Source organism: Pungitius pungitius, chromosome 2 (genome assembly GCF_949316345.1).
Source record: "Pungitius pungitius chromosome 2, fPunPun2.1, whole genome shotgun sequence".
Taxonomy (NCBI): domain Eukaryota; kingdom Metazoa; phylum Chordata; class Actinopteri; order Perciformes; family Gasterosteidae; genus Pungitius; species Pungitius pungitius.
In genome coordinates, this window is record NC_084901.1 from 20,472,974 (window position 1) to 20,492,452 (window position 19,479).

Below are 19,479 nucleotides of genomic sequence, written 5' to 3' on the forward strand. Positions count from 1 at the left end.
CAGATGCATAGCTGATACAAAACGCAGAAGGTTTTTAACGTGAAGTCGATTTTAGCTTAACAACGTACGCAGTCTTCGCTTCTGCTGCGCTGCCATGACTATTCATATCATTGACAAGGGGGAAAGAAAAAAAAATCCTCTTCAGACCCCCTTTGTCATTGCTCCGAGCCTCGGGGACTTCACTGAAGGTTAATTTATTTAAATCTCCCATCCACTCATCTCTATTCCAATAAACTCACTAAGAATCTTTCATTTACACACTAATACGCTTTCTACTGTTAAAGGCCCGTGCCCTCTCTGCAATGTTCACGACCCTGCGGTCAATAAGGTCACGTTAGCTCACACGTGCGTGCGCCGCGACGCTAGGCGTCGGCCCGATAAGCCGACGGGGCCATTAATGGAGAATGTGGGCTCCTCCCTGGGGAGCCGTTCTCGCCTATACGGCCCTGAAGGTCCATTTCAGTGTATGCAGAGCGCAGCGGGATCAACACGTCAACACATGCACGATACAAAAGGACACGTTGGCCACAAGGACAATCAGTGTTACGGGACGGCGTGCGTTGCGACTGGCACGGCCGCTCTTCTGCCAACGACCCTGGGAGCGCTGCCTCTTCCCTTGCAACGCTTGTTGCAGCGATTTTCCGTCTGTCACAGAGGCGTCCGGCCGATGTCGAGTGGGAATGAAAGGCTCGCAGGGCCCCATGCAGATCAACAGATCGGTCCGAGTGTGTGTGTGTGGTCATATCCAAAGCACACACACACACACACTTACTTACTTACTTTTCCTCTTTTAGCCGAGCCAATCGCTGTTAGAACTTCTCTAAGTGAGACGTCAACAGAGTGTGCAGAGGTTGGGCGTCTCTGATGTTGCGCCCTTCGGATGATCTGGTTTACAATAAGCAGCTGAGCCGATGCTATTTAAAGCAAACAAGGGGGCCGCTGCCTAAAGATGTTAGTCGTTATTGCTAATCAAAATGGGATTAGGTTGAAGAGGGGCCCACTGTTCTTTTAAGGTTTTTAAAAAAGAAAAATGTGTATTGCCACATTGTGTATTGTATGGATTTGATGAATCCACCTTTTGCTTTTTGCCATCCGTACGCTTCTTTTTAATAAGGCTCGTCTCTTCCCTCCACTGCTTCTTTTTGGTGTCATATTTGTAGCTCGATCCGAATTGCCGATTGCTCTGTGAATTGCTTTGGACCACTTACATCTCATCCTTGCAAAAAAGACCGGACAAGTGCAGAGGGAAGAAGAGATTTATGGCTGGCAGCTGCCGTCCCCGGTGCAGCAGGGCTTTTAAAAACAGCGAGACCCTGCACTTTGGGTTTGACTTCAGGGGTCCAGCTTTGATCCCACGAGCTTTTGTTTGTCACAAATTCCAAGACTGCCCAAAACTATTAGAACCAGTTAAACCAGAACAATCATTCAAGTATATTCAGTCGTTATCTCACCATTTAATACTGATACCGTTGGTGCGTGTCACTGCACGGTCATGCGGGTGCACCTATAATTTCTATTAAGCTCTGGTAATAAGGCTGTATTTTATTAATTACCTTCTCGGAGAGCATTACGTGTCACTTAAAAGAAAAAAGATAATGAATTCAAAATAATATGGAGTCCTGCAGCCAGTGTCAAATTTCAGTCGCATTTGCGTCATTAGGCAAAATAAATTCATGGCCTTTCCAAAATAATATATACATTTAATATCCCTCACTCACTCACTCACTCACTCACTCACTCACTGTCTGGGTCACCACAGATTTGTTGCTTTATGGTTTTGAAAAAGAAAGCCCACACCGTGTCAGTATTCTTCAGAACATCCCAGAGGCTGTGCTGAGTTTCAAGGAGAGCAGCTACGAATCCTTATCCCCTCGTGTGTCAATTAATACTGTAAATAAATAAATAAAAAGCCGTTTGTATTGTTTGCCTCCTGCACGCCGCCTCTCTTCCCCCTCCCTCACAATGAGAAAGAGTATCAGCCCCCCTGAGTAACACTGCAAGTGAGATCCCGGTGCTCGTGATGCAACAGCCCATTTTCAAAACACAACGCTTTGCCTTTGATGCTATTTCGGTATGTAGCTGCCGCACAGGTCTGAAGAGAAAGAATCACCAGATGGCTACTTGTCATTCTCGCCGAGTAAGAGCTCGGAGATTCTGGTCCGGGAAACTCGGGCCCTCACAGTGAAGTCTGGTGTTTAACGGGCGCACATATGCCGCAGCCATAGAACGCGCTGATTGGTGTACGAGTGTGAAGGCACCTTTTTTTTTCTCCCCTTGTTTTAAGTACGTACAACTCGTACTTTGACAGTTTCTGTGAAAACTCCACGAGAGCTCAAAAAGGTCGACAGATATGTGCGCGCTTCGTAGATCCGGCCTCATGGTTTGCCATTCAAAGTGAAGCAGATCACTGCAAAAATATCTAGAATGAAAGCGTGACCAAAAAACGAGACAATGGCGTTGTGCAGCGCTGGCGTCCATTCTCTGAGGGTGGCTGTCTGGGGGGGGGGGGAAAGCATCCTTTTAAAGACTTTTATGATGAAGGCTTTCTGCGGTTCTTAAATTGAAGCTGAAATAATTAAAAATGAGTTAATTGGTCTGTAAAAATTGGTGAAATTGTCCTTTAAATTCAACAGAGGGTGGAAATAAATGAAGAATGTTTCTGACTACATTCGGAAACACTGCTTCAACATCAAACATGTAGGTTTTTGTCTTTTTACAGATACAACATTCGGCGAGTGCGAGTGGAAATAAACGATGTTTAGTCACACATGAAAGTGCTAATGGACCCTGTGGCAGCAAATGTCGGGCCTCATTGTGCGCCTGTCTCGTCCCTCGTGGTTTTGTCGCCGGAAAATGGGAGGTAATGTATTTGTTCCAGAGCGGGGGGGGGGGGGGGGGGGGGGGGGGCGTGTTTGCCAGAAGGAATTAGTCAGTGAGGCAAGATAAACTTCCTTCCGTAATGACCGGGGAACTAGTCGGGAAGAATCTATTCAAAAAGCTGCCACACTGAACATTTTCGGCATGAAGAGAGAAAATAGCCAAAGAGGGGCGCGAGAGCACGAAGCAGCATCTTTGTTTCACTTCGGGGAGGCTGCGAGCCGTCGGGGTCACAACAGGTTGCCCTCGAGTCAAGTAAAGCCACCGAGGAACACAATGATTTATCGGATTTATTCAAAACGCCTCGGGTTCCCACCGATGCACGCTGAAGCCGAGCGCCGACTCACTTAGGAAAGGGAGGAGCGCCGTGACACAGCGCGCGCTGAGTCGGCATTTTAAATGGGAGCCCGGGTGCAAACTTCAACAGCAAAGTTCGCCGCCGTTGGGAGAACACTAGGCAGACGGCTAAGGGAGGAGTAGCAGAACAGAAACTTGACTGTGAATTACGGCCTGAGTTCATTACTTTTACCGGATATGGAGTGAAGAATGTTAAAAGCATGCCGTAATGAGGTGTTTGAAACATCTTTATAATCTCGAGTGCACCAAAAACTGACAAAAGCCAGTTGCAGGTACCAGATGACACACCACATCAGACAGCTGGTATGTAAAACCTCTGGGGCGTGAACTCCTGCATAACAACGAGGTTCTGGTGTCTCGTACGTCGTTGAAGAAGCTTTCAGCACAGACACAAAGCGAGTGACTCTTCCCTTGCAAGTGAAATAAAGTGGCCAAAAGACAACTTTGAATGTTGTGAAGACTCCCGATTAACATAGAAATCATCCGCAACATGCATCAATCGACAAAACGCCGAGTCAAATGGCAGTGGCACACAGGCGGCGGCGAACAAGTGCACACCATCTGCAGCAAAAGATTTCAAAATAAGAGCGTTGGTAGTAGTACAATTGGCTAAATGAGTTAATCTAAAAAACTTAATTGTTTGTGCTTTAAACTTTTCTTGTTATTGGACCCGCCTGCTGTAGAGGAACATAATTCGAGATGCATTCTGCCAGCTGGGTAAAATAATAATAATAATAAGCATCCATAATATACAAATGGAACTTCTCATTATTGGTAGGGCCGTCTCATTACTAAAATATGACTTGCACTTTTCATTTCGTGGAAATGGGATGTTTTCACAAAAAGACGATGAAACCACAACAACAACAACAGACTGCAGTATATATGATTCTCAATAAGCATGAGAAATGGATGATATTGGTGCTCCGCAGTTGCGCTTAAACAAAAATGACTGGAAAAAGTAGAACCCCAAATCAAGAAAAGCTGTCTGCAGATGTCACCTTGGGCTATAAGGAAGGTTATGGGCAATATCCACCAAGAAGCAATGGGGGAAAAAAAGAAAAGGAAATTAAAAAAACTAATCGCTGTGTGAACCTTGCAAGATGTGCGTGTGCAGAGAAATAATACTATCAATGACATTATTTGTTCAGACTCTGTGAGTGACTCCCGATCTGCTGCTGCTGAGGAGCCTCCCTCCCGTCTCCCCACTGACGTCCTATCACAGCCGTAACCTGTCCTCGTCCCGCTCATCTCCCGCGCCAACAAGCACCAGAATAGATCACATTTCTGTCACTTTGTTGCGCGTCTCTGTGTGGAAGCAAAAACTCCTTTTTGAACTATAAATCCAACGGTAAAATGAACTGCGCTTGAAACTGAAGGAAGCAGAGGTTGTTGGTTCCAACCTTCCTTTGCATGTTTGTCAAATGGCAAATGCTATACTTCCTGTCGCTCATTTCTAACTAATGGATACAAGAGCGTCATCCTTGAGGAGAGCAAAAAGCTGCCACTTATCGAGTTACTTGGATTCACTTAGACATCTCACATCGCGTCAATGATTTATCAGAGGGCCAAAAAATGGAAGGTGAGCGATCACGTATCCACTCTGCATTGGTGTCACGTCTTAGATAAAACCTCAGGTTGTTTGGCGAGTCTGCTGTGCTCCTGTTCCTGAATCTCAATTCCAAATAAGCTAGGAATTCATATTTCCGCTCCCAATTCTGTCCCAGCGTAGAAGTTGTCCTCGGCTCACCATCTGGTGGCCTCCTTGAAAATAACTTCCACATTCCCAGCTGTTCCCAGGACCGCTCTCCGAGGACTAGCTTCAGTAATTTGACCAAACAATAACATCGCAATAACATCATCCGGAGTATTCCTCTCTCTCTCCCGATGGATACAACCGAAATAGAACAGGAAACGACCTTTCCAGACACTTAATGGCCCGGTCACGGAAACGATCAGGACAAAGACGATTAGCCAGTTCATAGATCACACTTATCCCGCTATGGAGGAGGCGACAGAGCTCGTCCGAAGCCATTCAACCAACGTAATGAGTGAACAGTCCCACTTCCATGCCGAGCATAAATCCATCGAGACATCTAATGCATGGCGGCGAACGGTCGCAGGAAGCTTCCTCCGATTTGAAGCCATCAATGCCGCGCTAAGTGGAGTAGATTGTTTTGTACATCGACAGATACTGAATACTACTGAATTAGTCTTTCTAGCTTTTTTTTATTGGATTAAAGAAAGTTACCCGTAGTCGGTAGAGGAAAAACAAACACGTGGGATGGCGAGGAAATAATGCTGAGGAACTGTGGGAAACAGGAGGCAGAGCGCTCCAGATGGAAGCGAGGTCTTCAGTCTCCATTAGTAAGCCCCACAACAAAACATTAGCAACATTTTTCTTTGCTCATCACTGGTTAACGAGCAACCTCTTGCAATTGTGCACAACAAATTACAAAAAATGTATTCCAAGACGTAATGACTTTGGGTTGCCTCAGAATAACACCTGTAAGAAATTCATTTCCATCTGCAGGAGAGTAGGCCGCATTTAAACTGGAGTGATTCAGTGATTTCAGGCTCCTTCCCAATCAATTCCAATCTTCTGCTCAATCAATAGAGCCCTCGTCTGACAGGAGCAGCAGCTCCTGCACTCTTTCTTCACGTAATGCACAAAGTGTACATATAATCATGCGGTTTGAGGGAGGAATGAAACCAGTACGTCCAATCAGGCGGCGCACGTGAGGATTTTGGATGGTGGTGGGGGGGCACTGCAGGTGGCCTTAAAAAGTTGCTTCATAATCCACGAGTTCTTGTTAGAAAACTTTGATGTTTGAAAGTTTAAACAAGCCAACGTTTCACCGTCACAAGTCATGATCATCCTCCATCATACATCACAAGTAACCCTAACAGAAAAATTCTGACCTAATGTTTGTATTTCTTAACTGAAGTAAAGATTTATTCAGCGCGGACCCAGATGTCAAGACTGAACACCACATTGATTATTAAAGGGACGGACCAGATCATCTACTGATGAATTATAGACTGACTTGTACAATACTTTTTGTTATAAGAATGCAAACGGCATCCAAACATTGCTAAACAACTGCTAACTCTGCTGATTTTAGACTGACACACACAACCCCACTAGAGATTTCCGTTTGATATACTGCAGAAATCTGTTCCTGCAGGGAAGCAGACGCCCTCTAAAACCTCAACAAGATGTTGGTTCTTGGCTGCGTGGTTCTGGACTGGCTCCAGACGAGTCATGCAAATGAATGTGAAACTACATTATGGAATTTCACTGCTCAAGTACCCTTTGTGTGGTTTCATGGCCACTATAAACTATGGTGCCTATCTGTAATTGTACTGTCGGGTGAGCGGCAGGAGGCAGCCAACTGCTGTGGATCACAAAATGACTAAATAAAACCGTCTTTTTAACCAGATCAAACAGCCAGAAACAATGGAGGTTTATTTCATATTTTCACACCCTCATCATATAGAAATATCAGGACTCAAAAGTCTACTTTGAAAAGTGTCCCTTTAAAATGCTTTGTGAGTTTATATATATTATGTAAACGTCAACCCTGATTCAACACGATTAGTTGCTCTTTAGATCTTTATGAACATGCCAGAATATTAATATATAAACAGACGTTAACTTTTACAAATCTGGCAAATCCCATCAGTTAAGATAATGAAATGATCCCAATATAAATCACATTGTGACCTTGAGAGAGCTTAATGAAGCAATCATTGTTGAGTCGATATCTGATAGCAGTGTTTTCCTCTGCATGTTCATTTCACCTGACCCTCAACAACGAGACAACGCAGGGAACATCTGCGCTCCCCACACTCCTGTGTTTACCTTCCAGCAGCTCCCGGGGATTAACTTCACCCAAAGGGATCCACATTAATGGGAATGGCATGTCACTCATACGGAGACACCAGCTTCATACACACTCTCCCAACCAATCCCTTATTCCAAAGTGAATTCTCAGTTAGAGGCCTTTTTCTCTCGAGTGGTGCTGAAGCGTCTGCCTCTCGTCGTTTCTCTTGCAGGAACCATTCTTAGCCCATATGACAGTTAACAGTTTGCGTGCACGCGCACACACACACACACACACACACACACACACACACACACACACACACACACAATCATAAAGAGTCAAGAGATATCCCCATGTGGTCCATGTGCTGTGTGTATTGATTTGTGCAGTGAGCAGTGACCATGGTTCTTTGGGGCCAAAGACAGGTTAGTGAAGTCTGAGAGTATTAGGGAAGCATTACAACTCTACTCATCGAGATTAAAGGTAGTTCTGGTCTATTAAAATAGGATTTGTAGACTGTACGGATATGGGATGGACCATCAACAGCTGGACTCTACAGCAAAAAAAAAAAAAAAAAAACTTTCAGCACTCCCAAAATCCCAAGAACACAAGCCTGAAACCAACAGTGACGATACAAGAAAGACAATTAGGAGGAGCGCTAAATCCGGGCTGAATATCCATGTCTGCAGCAGCACTTGTCACAATATCATCTGCCATTAGACATCTGGACGTAGGCCAAAGTCTCAAATCCTCAGCCATGACACCCTGACCAAGCCTTGAATAAGGACGGTTGGGTAAACAAGACAAATCCCTCCCATTAACAAAAGGGGCAGTACGCACGCCATCCCGCCATCAATTATCTGGTCTCATGGGAAGATTAGAGGGGAGAGAAAGTAAGCAAAACCTCCCCTGCTTAATTACCAAAGCAGCACAAACAAGTGAAGCCCTGTAGATCATGCTAAGGGACGGCCCTGCAGCCTCCGACCTGTTTGAGCTTGTCTCCCCTGAGCTGCTTGTAATCTTCTTCTTCTTCTTCTTTACCCTTCCGCCTCACAGCACCCATCCATCTATCCATCACAGGAGAGAGGCCGGGGACCGAGGTCACACCGTTATCAATGGCTAATGTGATTAGAGAGGAAACAGGAAAGAAAAGGGTCTGACAAGAACAAGAGGGTAACGGCAGCCGATTATTCAGTACATGGAAGAAAACAGGTGAAAGCGGGTGGATATTTACTCGTAACAAACTGTGCTGGCCTGGTTCGGCCATGTCCCTAAAACCAGCTGTGAGGTTCTGCTTTTTCTTACTTAATCCCAACCTCCCAACCTGGTGAGTAAGTTAGGGGGGGGGGGGGGGGGGGGATGAAGATGGCAGAGACTACAGTGTTTTTTTGGCTCTGAAAGCACACTGTAAATACACATTTGACAGAGGCGGAGTTCTTTCCATTCAAACAAGACACATTGACATATAGACATATTTAAGACACACACACAAATGCGGGAACAACATGCAAACACAAGCACCACCACAAACAGTCATCCCAGACGTCTGTGGTGACAGCTTCATTCCAAGACTGATTCCACAGTGGGAGATTCTGAACTGGCGAGTGGAGATGAGTATTGCACATCCCACCCACGCCCCCGTTTCAGTGCAAGAGAGTGTGACTACGAAGCATGGTGCACTGCCAAAGGGAAACAAACAATGTCAAGCTCTCAAAAAAGGAGTGAAACTCCCCTTTGGAACCAATTAAATAAGCATCAAAGCGGACCTTGGTCTCCATCGTGATGGTATCCAACTTGCTTCAGTCCTTAAAGACAGTCTGTGAGCTTCATGCTGCTGGATCATCCCCTTATAAGATGCAAGAGGGCTGGCACTGGTCTGGAATTTATTGGTGTAATATACTGGAATTAAACCATGCCAAGTTTAATGTATTTTTATCACTTTATTTGAAAAACAGTCCAATTGAAATTTGAGGGAAACTAGAGAATATTGACTTTGACTTCTCCGGCTCCATGCATATTTAGCTGCTCAATATGTAGCTGTAAAATAGATATGGTCTTATAAATTCCAGATATAGAATACTTTTTTTTACACTCTTGTTTTGATACCGTGAGTTCAGAGATGCATGCCACATCATTTCACACTCTCCAGGGGCTGTTTAGCGTGATCTAATACGCCCTGACATCTGCCAACAACACTTCATTGTGACCAACTTAATATGATGACTTAAACACAGCAGCACCTTTAATAATAATGAATTACCACTCACAGCGCTCCTGTGGCCTTTGGGAGAGCTTTTGGTCTACATAAACATAAAGTGCTGACACACGTTCTACATTCTCTCAATCCACCAGTGTTCTTTTAAAGGCAAACACATCGATAGCGTTTACTGCACAAACCTACCGAAGCATCCTCGTGTGGATGAGCTCACTGACAGAAACCAATGCAGAGCAAATATAGATTCCATTCTATTGTACGTATTGTATTGATAGTTCACACAAGTCTTGGAGAACCTGCAGTTGTTTTCAGCTGGAGGAGAGGAAGACCCCGAGGAAACACCTTGAGCGTTTCCTCTCCCCCGGTCTCATAAACAACCACAACAATTCATCATCAACATCCCTGCAAACTCAGGGGATATTCAATTTGTCAACAGGGGAAAAAGCATCTACAACAGAAAGTGATGGATTTGGGTAAAATAAGTATTTTGAAGCCACAAGTTTCACATAAAGGATAAACAGACCGTGAAAGAAAATCACAATATCAATCCGAAAAAAAGGAAGAAGCAACGCTCGTATTTCAGTCCATTACACATGAAGGGTGAAAGGCACAGTGCAACCATGTGTGTGTGGATGCACGATGCGTTTCTCCCCACTGGAGTCCCCGAAGGCGAAACCAGAGTCCAAGTCCCTCCTGCACCAGTTTCTCGTTACCATCGAGCCCCCCCTCCACCCTCACCTCGCTGACACGCTGCCCACCGCTCTTTGAAATATGAGCCATAAAGCCCCTGCGCCACAATAAACCTGGAGCCACGGCTGATTTGTGAATCCAATTACCTCCCTGTCTGTAATGGCTGTGTTCAGTGCCATGATGTGAAGTCGGCTATTGTCAGCATATGTCCTTAAGCCCGCAGCCTCCGCGGGGAGCGGCAGCCAGCATGGAGGACGGATCATCTCAATAACCGGCCTGATGTATGGCGCTGTCGGGACGCCGAGAGGGAGAGGGAGAGAAGTTTAGTTCGCTCGCACAACAGACAGAGGGGTCAAAGAGCAGTTAAAGATGGGAGTCTGATTGAGAAGACCTGCTGGCGCCCAGAGAGGGAGAGAGAGAGAGAGAGAGAGAGAGATTAAAGCTGGGCGAGGAGCGGAGGGATTTTCGGTCGCCGGTTTGGGGGATATTGGTTTTTCAGATACTGCAACTTAACTCCATGGACACCGCATTTCTAATAAACTGACGGGATTAAGAGTCTAGTGATGTTGCTTTAGTCTCAGCAGTCTCAAATGGGCGAGATATACTGTTATAACCTCCAGATATGTGCCAAAAATACATTTACGGTCATTCAGTGTCGCCCTTGCTACTTTGTTTAAATTTGTGAAAAGCCGTGCGGAGCTCAAACTGCTTTCTCAGACTGTCCTCCATCAACTAAAACTCATCCCATTTTGTCGACTTATAGATGAACTGCTGCAACCAACAGATCTTTAAAACGGATAATATCCACAAGGAGTCGTAAAAAAAAAAAAAAAGAATCATCTTCAATCTTGCGTTTGCCAGTGAAGTTTCTTGGAAACAAGTCATTCGCCATGGAATAAAAAGCTTAATAAAAAGACAAATGAACTGAAAAAGAAGGAGGGGGAGTGGGTGAGTCAGCGAGAGTGTGGGTGAATAACATCCAATAAAGCCTCTTTTCCCACTACAATAACTATGTGCTTAGCATGTGTGAACAGCCCTCTAAACATTCATATTGAAGTGGACCGTATGTTGTAGCCCTGTTTTTTTTTTTTAAGGAAAATGCGCCCACCAGCATTAAACGCAAACCAATTACACTGGTTTGGACTCCAATGGAAACCGACGTCGGGATTCGTTTACTACTCAGGCCCACGGGAGGAGCGCAGATCCCCTCCAGCGCAGATGTGGAACAACAAAGTAAATACGTCCATCCAGCGGCTGAATTTGAAAAAGGTCTCGACAATGTGTGAAAAAAAAAAAAAAAGCTATTCAACAGTATATATTTACACACACGGTTAACAAATTGTGCTACTTCCTCGTAGGGATAGTCATAGTAGTGTCTGGGTTTTTTGACTCATAATCGCTGACCTCATTTTACCTGCACTGCCGCGACACAGAGCGCTAAAGTCGACACAAATGCTGACCTCAACTGGCATTCCAATGATCCGGAATAGACACAGCTGTAATTTGGAAAATTACACCCCATCCCCTCCTCAAAATGATATACTGTTATATGTATAACCCCCCCCCCCCCCCCCTCCCCATAGATGCTGACCTTCCATTCCTCAGAAACCACACAGATAATCGGTGAGTAAGATGTGCTGAGGCAAAGAGAAGCCTTGCCTTTATCCGGCAGCAGGGGTCTGACTTGTAGAGCGCTTCCAACGACGCTTCACAAAGGGGGTTTTAGATGGTTTGCTTTTTGTTTCTGTGCTATTAAAGCCTGTGCACAGTGGGGGGGGGGGGGGGGTGTCAGTCAGTGGGAGTTACACCAACTTCCTCCACTTCCTTTCCACAGAAGACCACGGTCATGGTTCGGAAAATGAACGTCAATCATTTAGCAGACTTATTGTATCAACTAAATTGTGTTTAGTTTATCACAGAAAGGAAGTTGTCACTGTAAGACAGGCAACATATGGACTGCTACTCTATCAATAATAATTCTTGACGTTTTCTCCATCCATTCTGGTACCATTTTGTTTGCATGCTACTACCCTCCTCAAGTCATTGCTTCTTCCCAAAGTAAGAGCCATATAAATGGGATCTCAGTGTCTATTACAGTAGAGTGATGGCTGCGTTCCAGACAGGCAATCTCTATGACACCCCTGTTCTCCGGTCCAAGCCACTGAACCACGGGCTCTGCCTTCCTCCATCCTCTCTGTGGGGCAAATGGTCAACATATCGGCGTGTGGCGGAGACAGAAAGGGTCAACAGCCATATATTCAGATCTGAAACAGGAAGAAATGTCACAGAACTTCCCGCTACAGATTGAAATTACTCAAATAAATCCTTGATACATGCAGCCAAATTTTAAATTGAAAAAGCATTTAATTGTTTGTGGTAATATCTAACTTCAAGATGTACAGCAGCGGTGTCCCACATCCCTCTGGTGATCCATCATGGAAAGTGTTGTGCTACTTTCAGTCGCTTCTCTTAGCACAGCTAGTGAGAGAATCACCACTGTACTATTTTGTTTTGTTTTTTTAAAGAACCTTCTGGAATATCACACTGCCAGGCAGCTGCAGGACGTCTCTGGCTGAGTCACCTCAAGTTTGCTCAGTAATTGAATTGTTCATTGAGGAAATGAATCAGCAGCTTGTTTGACATTCCACGGTTTCAGTCACTTTTCAAGCAATATTTTCGGCCTCGGGACCGTTTATCCTTCATTTCGTTGTCATTTGATGTTGTCTCCTTGTGCTTTATGGCTTCTTTTATGGGAGTCTTGTGCTGCTTTATTGACTAATTAATCTAAACATTGTTAGTGGCACTCCTAACACAATAAAATTACCCAAACCAAGTTCCCCTTGTTGAAAAAGTAGTTAAACATTTCAGCCCAAACCAACTTGGATTTAGTGCAGGCTAAAGAAATACTCAACTAGTTTAAAAAGGCTGAACTCATTCGACACAAAGAACCTGGTTTTGAAGAGATTTGACATTGTGTGAGAAACGGCTTCTTGGCAGCATCGGGCAGTAAACATGGTATATTTTCTTTTTAGGATCACTTCAACATGGAAAATATTCAGCACCAAATATAGATGACACGCACGCGGACCTGCAGAGATTACACTGCCTGTTGACGCCATGGTGGCGGACTGAAGTTTCCATTATACGTTTGAGCATATCTCCAAATGTGTCCCTGCGACTCCCTGATGAACGATGTAATCCAGCTCCTTCAAAGTTCCTCTCCATTCTCCACCGCTCCAAAAAGGACCTGTCAGCGGGGTTTAGCGCGGCGGCGCTACAATCCCGTCTTTGCACGCTGCACACACACGCGGGCTAATGCAGAATACGTGCTGATGGCTCACTTCGCCCCACGGGATGAATACACCGCCTGCCGGGGCCTTAGCTCCGGTTTCAAGGTTCCCTGCGTGGTTGCTCATCGTGAAAGTGATCAGAAATGAAGAGCTTTACGTGGGGTGGTGAGTGTCCCCCGAGTTAGTCGCCATCAAACTGCCAAGCGCTCGCCTCGTACTCGACACCAGATGGCAGGTCGAACCGCCGCCAGCGCCGCTGGTCCATCCGGGGAATCTCCGACACAGGCTGATGAGACGTTCTCCTCGTCCTCCTCCTCCTCAAAAACAACATCGCAGCCTCGCTTTCAATGCCCCAGTTTTTAATAATGGGACCAATGCTTCCGCGGGGCCCGTGCAGGTGAGCGGGAGACACATCTGGTTGGATTTTCTCAGAATGGAGGGTTGAGAACACAGCTGCACAAGAGGACTTTGGCCTTTTCACCTGAAGATGGCTTGTGACAACGCCAGGGGTCTACGACAACTTTTTGTCTTCTGGAAGAATGACATCGTTGGCATGACGATGCAATGTCTAATTCGGATATTTGTTGGGGCATTCGATATCAAAGAACAAAAAGGTCACAGACGCTTACAGATCATATTTTGGACATTTAACCAACAGCCCGTTAAAAACACAGGCTTGTGCACAATGCAACAAAGTCATTTGAGGCGTTTAAGGACCTGTTCCTGCAGCAGTATGCAGTTCTGGTGGTACGAACAGTAATGGAAATGTTCTCCTTTCAAGGCAAAGCATACCCTACCATTTAGTGCTTTCACACAAAAGGTGCGCATATGATATGGAGTCTTTTCAGAAGCGGACACATGAGGAAACGAGCCGGACACCAGTGGAATGAGATTCATTTCACAATCTACAAACAAAAGCATCACGGAACAGAAAACATTCTTTGGACTGTTCTTGGTCAATTAGGAAATATTACAAGATACAGTGACTACTGTCTAGCACTGAATTGTAACACAAAGACAAATAAATTAGCGGGGCTGCATTCATTATTTTGTCCTGAATAACTTCAAATTAATTTAAATAATCTCTGCTGCTGAGTGAACACTTTACTTTCAGCCTCGAGAATGATGCTCACCTCCAGACTAATAGGCACTACATTATCATGCTAATTTTGTGCCACAATTCAATGTTGGTCAGGACAGCAATTTATGCCCAAAGGCGAACTGTGAGCATCGTGTGTATAAAAAAAGCTGGGACATTTTCTCATAATTAACTTAAATCAAATTTGGGTGCCAAATCTGATATTTGTGGTTGTCATTTAGTTTTCCTCCACAGTAAGTGGGTATAGGAATCCCACTTACTAACCACAAATTGTCCCAAAACAACCAATTAAAAATCAGAGTTTTCCGAAGCCGCCAAATCTCCAGGTATTGTGCTCCGTGTTCACTAACTAACTTTTTTTTATAAAGTATAATGGTAGGGGAAACACTGGGTACTGTCATCCTATTCCAAAGAGAATTGGAACATTTAAGCAGACTCTCAAGCACTCTATAAGTATCCTTTAAATGCCTTCTCTCTGACGGATCTGAGCAAAGTGCCCCCCCCCCTCCCATACTCTCCCTATTAAAGGCAATCTAAGGATGCTCCGTTGATTGATCGGAGAGGACTAGTGCGGTGTGGAGGTAAATGGCCGTCACCAGGCCTGATGGACCTTTTCTCTCCCAGCGGTCACAGGGAGGCACTCGCCCCCGCTCACTCAATTTGATTCAAAGCGTGTTTGTGCCTCTGGATGGGAAGGAAATAGAGGAGAAGAGAAACGATCCGTTCTGTCTGGCCAAGACACACACACACACGCACACACACATATATATATATTATACACAAAAAGAGAGTGGCAGACTAGCAAGAGCTCTCCAGTTAGATAGGGACTAGAAACACAAGCTCATCCTTTGTCTGTAAATATGTATTTTTATCAAGACTTCATGCTATGAAGCACTGTATAGTTATTCTAAAGATTGAATTAAAAAAAAAAAATAAGTAACATAATTTGCTGCGTTGCAAAGTTAATTAAACTTTAAATATGGCCTCTAAATGTCAGGACAAAAAGCATACAGGGCTTTGATGTTTTGTATAGTTCTGAAATACGAGGTTGGGAGAGGGACGTAGAGGATGCTTTCACTGACTCACTGCGATGACAAACGGCAAATTAATGTCATTAGCCTAATCTTTTGACAAGTCACTGCTTTTATGAGCTTAAAGGAAAGTGAGCTAATTAGGCTGCGAAGACATAAACAACAGAGCTGAGAGACATTCAAAGGCAAATTCACCATGACTATAAACAGAGGAAGCCTGGCGACCATAAAGCACAGTAAGCAGGTTAATGTGGGAGTTCAAACAGCAACCCTCCTCGCGCCATTACGTCCTGTGAGCCCACAAGCAGAACATCTGCCATTTAAAAACTCAGCTCTCCGGTAAACGGTAAATAGTCGGACCCAAACAACTTCCACCCCCCCATCACATATGTAGGGTAATGGCCTATCCCCCCCCCCCCCCCCCCCCGCTTCCCCCACTCACCATGCGTCTCCCCATGAGCAGCCCGGGCATATTTAGTTTATAGACGGACAAAATTGCACGTGAAGATCAAATGCGTTTGGCTAGAAGTTAATAAACGTGGGCGTGATCTCATGTGAGAACTTCCATCCTCACGCGGCTGCAGGAGACCACAGCCCGCCGCTCGGGACCACTGTACCGACAGGAGACGATGCTCGTCTCCCCCTCGTGAAGCAGAAAGTCACACGCCACCAAAGCAATACATTAAACATTAGATAAATGTTTTGGTTTTTTTTTTTAAAAAGGCAACACCGGCACACCGGGGAGAGGCAGCACGACGGTTCTTCTGCGGTGTCGATAGCCGCCGAACACCCGACCGCGACGGACTGCTTTCCGCCACAAACTTGCATCCAACAGCGTGGAGGTGAAGGACGAAAAGAGGGGCCGAAACGGGTGGCGCGGTACCTGACGTCCGGTGAGGGGCTGCGGGTGTGAGGACCGAAATGGATAACGCCGCCACCCCCCAAAAAAGATTTCCGCTGGCAACATAAAGAGCTTATGGATCAAACTTGAAACGCGTACCTGTGTATTGCAGGAGAAACATGGTCCACAAGAGGCGAGGTGCGATTTCTTGTCGGTTGTCTGCTGTAGGGACGAAGTCACAAGAAGCCCCCCCCCACAAAAAAAGAAGAAGAAAAAAAAGAATCCTTGAATGGAGACGGGGTTCGTCTCCTCGGTCAGTCCCGCTCCGCTCCGCAGACTGGACTGCAATGAGGAGCAGTCGGTCGAAGCGGGACCTTTAAGCTGCGGCGCCGGCGAGCCCGCCCCTCACGACGTGCCGTTCGCCCAACGGAAGGGTTCGCTTCCGATGTACAGTGTGTGCACTTCGACGCGAGCGGAGGCGAACTTCTCCGGGCTGGCGTCGGTGAGGGGGCGGCGGGGGGGGGGGGGTGTCATTGCATTGTAAAACTGTGTTATAGTAGGACGAGTGTACGGCTCATGTTGTGGACCGTGAAGAGAGGGCGTCGCTTTCGCAGGGAGCCGCCGCCGAGCTTCCCGCTTCGGTGAGTCCCTCACAGCGAACAGGAGGGATCGCGGCACACTCCGGAGTTGGATGCCATAGAAGAAAGAAAAAAAACAACTAATGTTTTCTTCAAGTTTCCATTCAGATTTCTATGACACTCTCTCAGGTGCGGCAAATCCCTTCATTTCCTCTAAAAGCGATGCTATTCCTCCCAAACTTTTCACAGCTGTGCTGTAGAGAAGGGTGTCATTCTGAGTGCCTGCCAGTTGGAGGAGGAGAAGCAAAGACATGATCAGTTTAATATTTCAGGCCAACGCTTTGCAGGCACACCGTGGTGATGATGAGAGGCATCCCTGTCATGGCTGTCCAAATATCACATATGTAGTTTGTGTTTGGTTGGATCGTTAAGCTTTATTTTTTGTTTGGTTAGTAATTTAATTTAAAACTTTTTGTATATTTTCTGTGCCTTTTCTTATATTCTTTACTTTATGTCTTTACACAAATGCTGCAGTAGTAATACGACAATCCCCCTTGCAAGTATATTAAAGTAACTTAATATCCATCAACCTTACTCTACAATCAGGATTCCAATCAGCTCTATAAAGCTGCAGGTTTGTGAAAAAGATTTTAATAGTAATACTGTAACCAGGTTCTGTTTGCTCACTTAAAAAATGCCCCTCTCAAAGGGCCAGGTTTCTACATTTGCTCAGTACAACCGGGAAAAAATACTACCAACCAGCTAAATATTTGTATAATCGTCGGCTCCCGCTGTGAACGATGAACATGGAACACACAACCTGGAACGATGTGTTTAAAAACAGCTGAGGCTTCTCGGGATGTGAACACGGTCTTGGTTTGATCAACAAAGCCAGCAGATTAATTCCACGCAGAAAGCAGCAGAACAAACACGATTATGATTCCAGAATAAGACACCAGCTGTGTAGTGTCATGAAAAAAAAAAATATCGCAATGTGGATGGAAAAGATATCTCCTGTGTCACTGTGGTCAGCGGAGCCTCTTCTTCCATTCAGCCCGGCTCACTCGGTGTTCTGGGGGGAGACGCTGACATCACCAGCATGTCCAACTGCTTCATCATGAACTTAAGTTGATGTATACAACATGCTCCTTATGGGAACATTTCACCTGGTGCTCCAAGGATTTTCTCCACCTCCCCGTATGAGGAGCATGAACTGTACAACTTTACAAATTCTCAACTATTGCAGTCTAATACAACACACATGTAATTAACCCCGTATTTGTGAGCATTGAAATGATCTTTTGTTGTGGGCAGCCATGAAAACCTCGCTGGTCTTCACCTTGTTAATCTGTGTGTGTGTCATCGTGGGAAAATGTAGTCACTGATGTAGAAGTTGAGTTGATTATACCAAGAGGAAACAACGTGGCTGCCGCCACGTCTCCAAACACATTCTTTGTACCATCATCACACAATGCTTCAATCTGCACACATCACAAGGGTGAACCGGGGTGACGGGGAGTCTCCTGATGGCCACACACACACACACACACACACACACACACACGATGTGTAAATAGGTGTACCTAATGAACGGGCCACTGACCTTAAGAGGCGTCAAACGACGGCGGGCAATCAAATCTATAACAGCCCAAACTGAGGTTGTGTAATTCAGGTCAAAAGGTCTTCGGCACGTTTGTAAAAATATCTCCAGGATCACATTATTTCCTCCTCTTCCACAACAATAAGTGGGTTTCCACCGGCACCCTAACACAATTTCAAAAAGGTAAACAAAGAGAGTTTACAGAAGCCCAGAATGTCGCCCTCAATTTCCAGTCCACTGGGAGAATGTGATTCCACAGACAAGGCGTTTGAAAGACACAAAGAGCAGTTGTGAGAGTGACACAGCGCGCCGGGTCCGTCCTCCACGGTCAGCAAATACCGTTACTACGGCAACTAGCTGATTCGGAGACGGTAAAAAAAACAGGTTTCCACTTTGGAAAATACACAAACGAGTTTGCTCGATGCGCACTGCGAGGTCCTGGAAGGGACAACTGCGTGTTTTCAGTTGTTCCCTGATGGCAGATTATTCAGATGCGCATACAACTGGGGTTTGCAAATTTTTTACCAATACATTTACATGACTTTTCCATGAGCTCTCCGTGCCATTTAGAAAGATCATGACCATGCATTCTCTGATCTGAAACGTTTGTGTATGACATACACGGAGAGCGATGTCACGCCAAAGGGAGCACGGAGGGAATCTATGGGGCAAAGTTCCATCACTGTTCCTAAACAATATCAAAAGTTCTCCATGCTTTATTGACTGTACGAACGGTTGAGAAACTTAAAATTATAACAAACAATTGCACAAGAATCTAAACCTTCTCTCGTGACTTAATTATTAACATATGCTGACTTATAGCTCCAATTAAAGTTATTGCAAAGTTTTTATTTTTTATTTATTTATTTTTTACAAACTCCACACTCCACACAAACAGACCAGCCTAAAGACAAAATATAACTGCCTTTAGGCAACAAACACAATACCCCAAAAAATCCATCCAAAAATATTGGATGGATAAGCCTTATTATTCCCTGCTTCATATGCCCTGTAAAGTGTGCTGGTTTATTAAGAAAAGAAGAAAAAAAATACCCACAAGCACACCACACA

The 19,479-nt window shown here is 45.1% G+C and overlaps 2 protein-coding genes across 7 annotated transcripts in view; both read right to left on the reverse strand.

Moving 5' to 3' along the window:
- Window positions 1-19,479, reverse strand: part of LOC119211101 (large ribosomal subunit protein eL42) — a 300,484-nt gene that overhangs the window by 139,923 nt on the left and 141,082 nt on the right. The window lies entirely within an intron of this gene.
- Window positions 1-19,479, reverse strand: part of enox2 (ecto-NOX disulfide-thiol exchanger 2) — a 118,400-nt gene that overhangs the window by 68,390 nt on the left and 30,531 nt on the right. Inside the window, exon 1 of one of the 6 annotated variants that reach the window (XM_062560591.1) lies at window positions 16,390-16,617. The exons of 4 other annotated variants lie outside the window; for them this stretch is intronic. In XM_062560591.1, coding sequence (XP_062416575.1) covers window positions 16,390-16,411 — 22 coding nt within the window. In that variant the 5' untranslated portion in view covers window positions 16,412-16,617. Of the gene's footprint in view, window positions 1-16,389; window positions 16,618-19,479 lie in introns of those variants that run through there. One more of the 6 variants, XM_037460657.2, reaches the window with a different exon arrangement.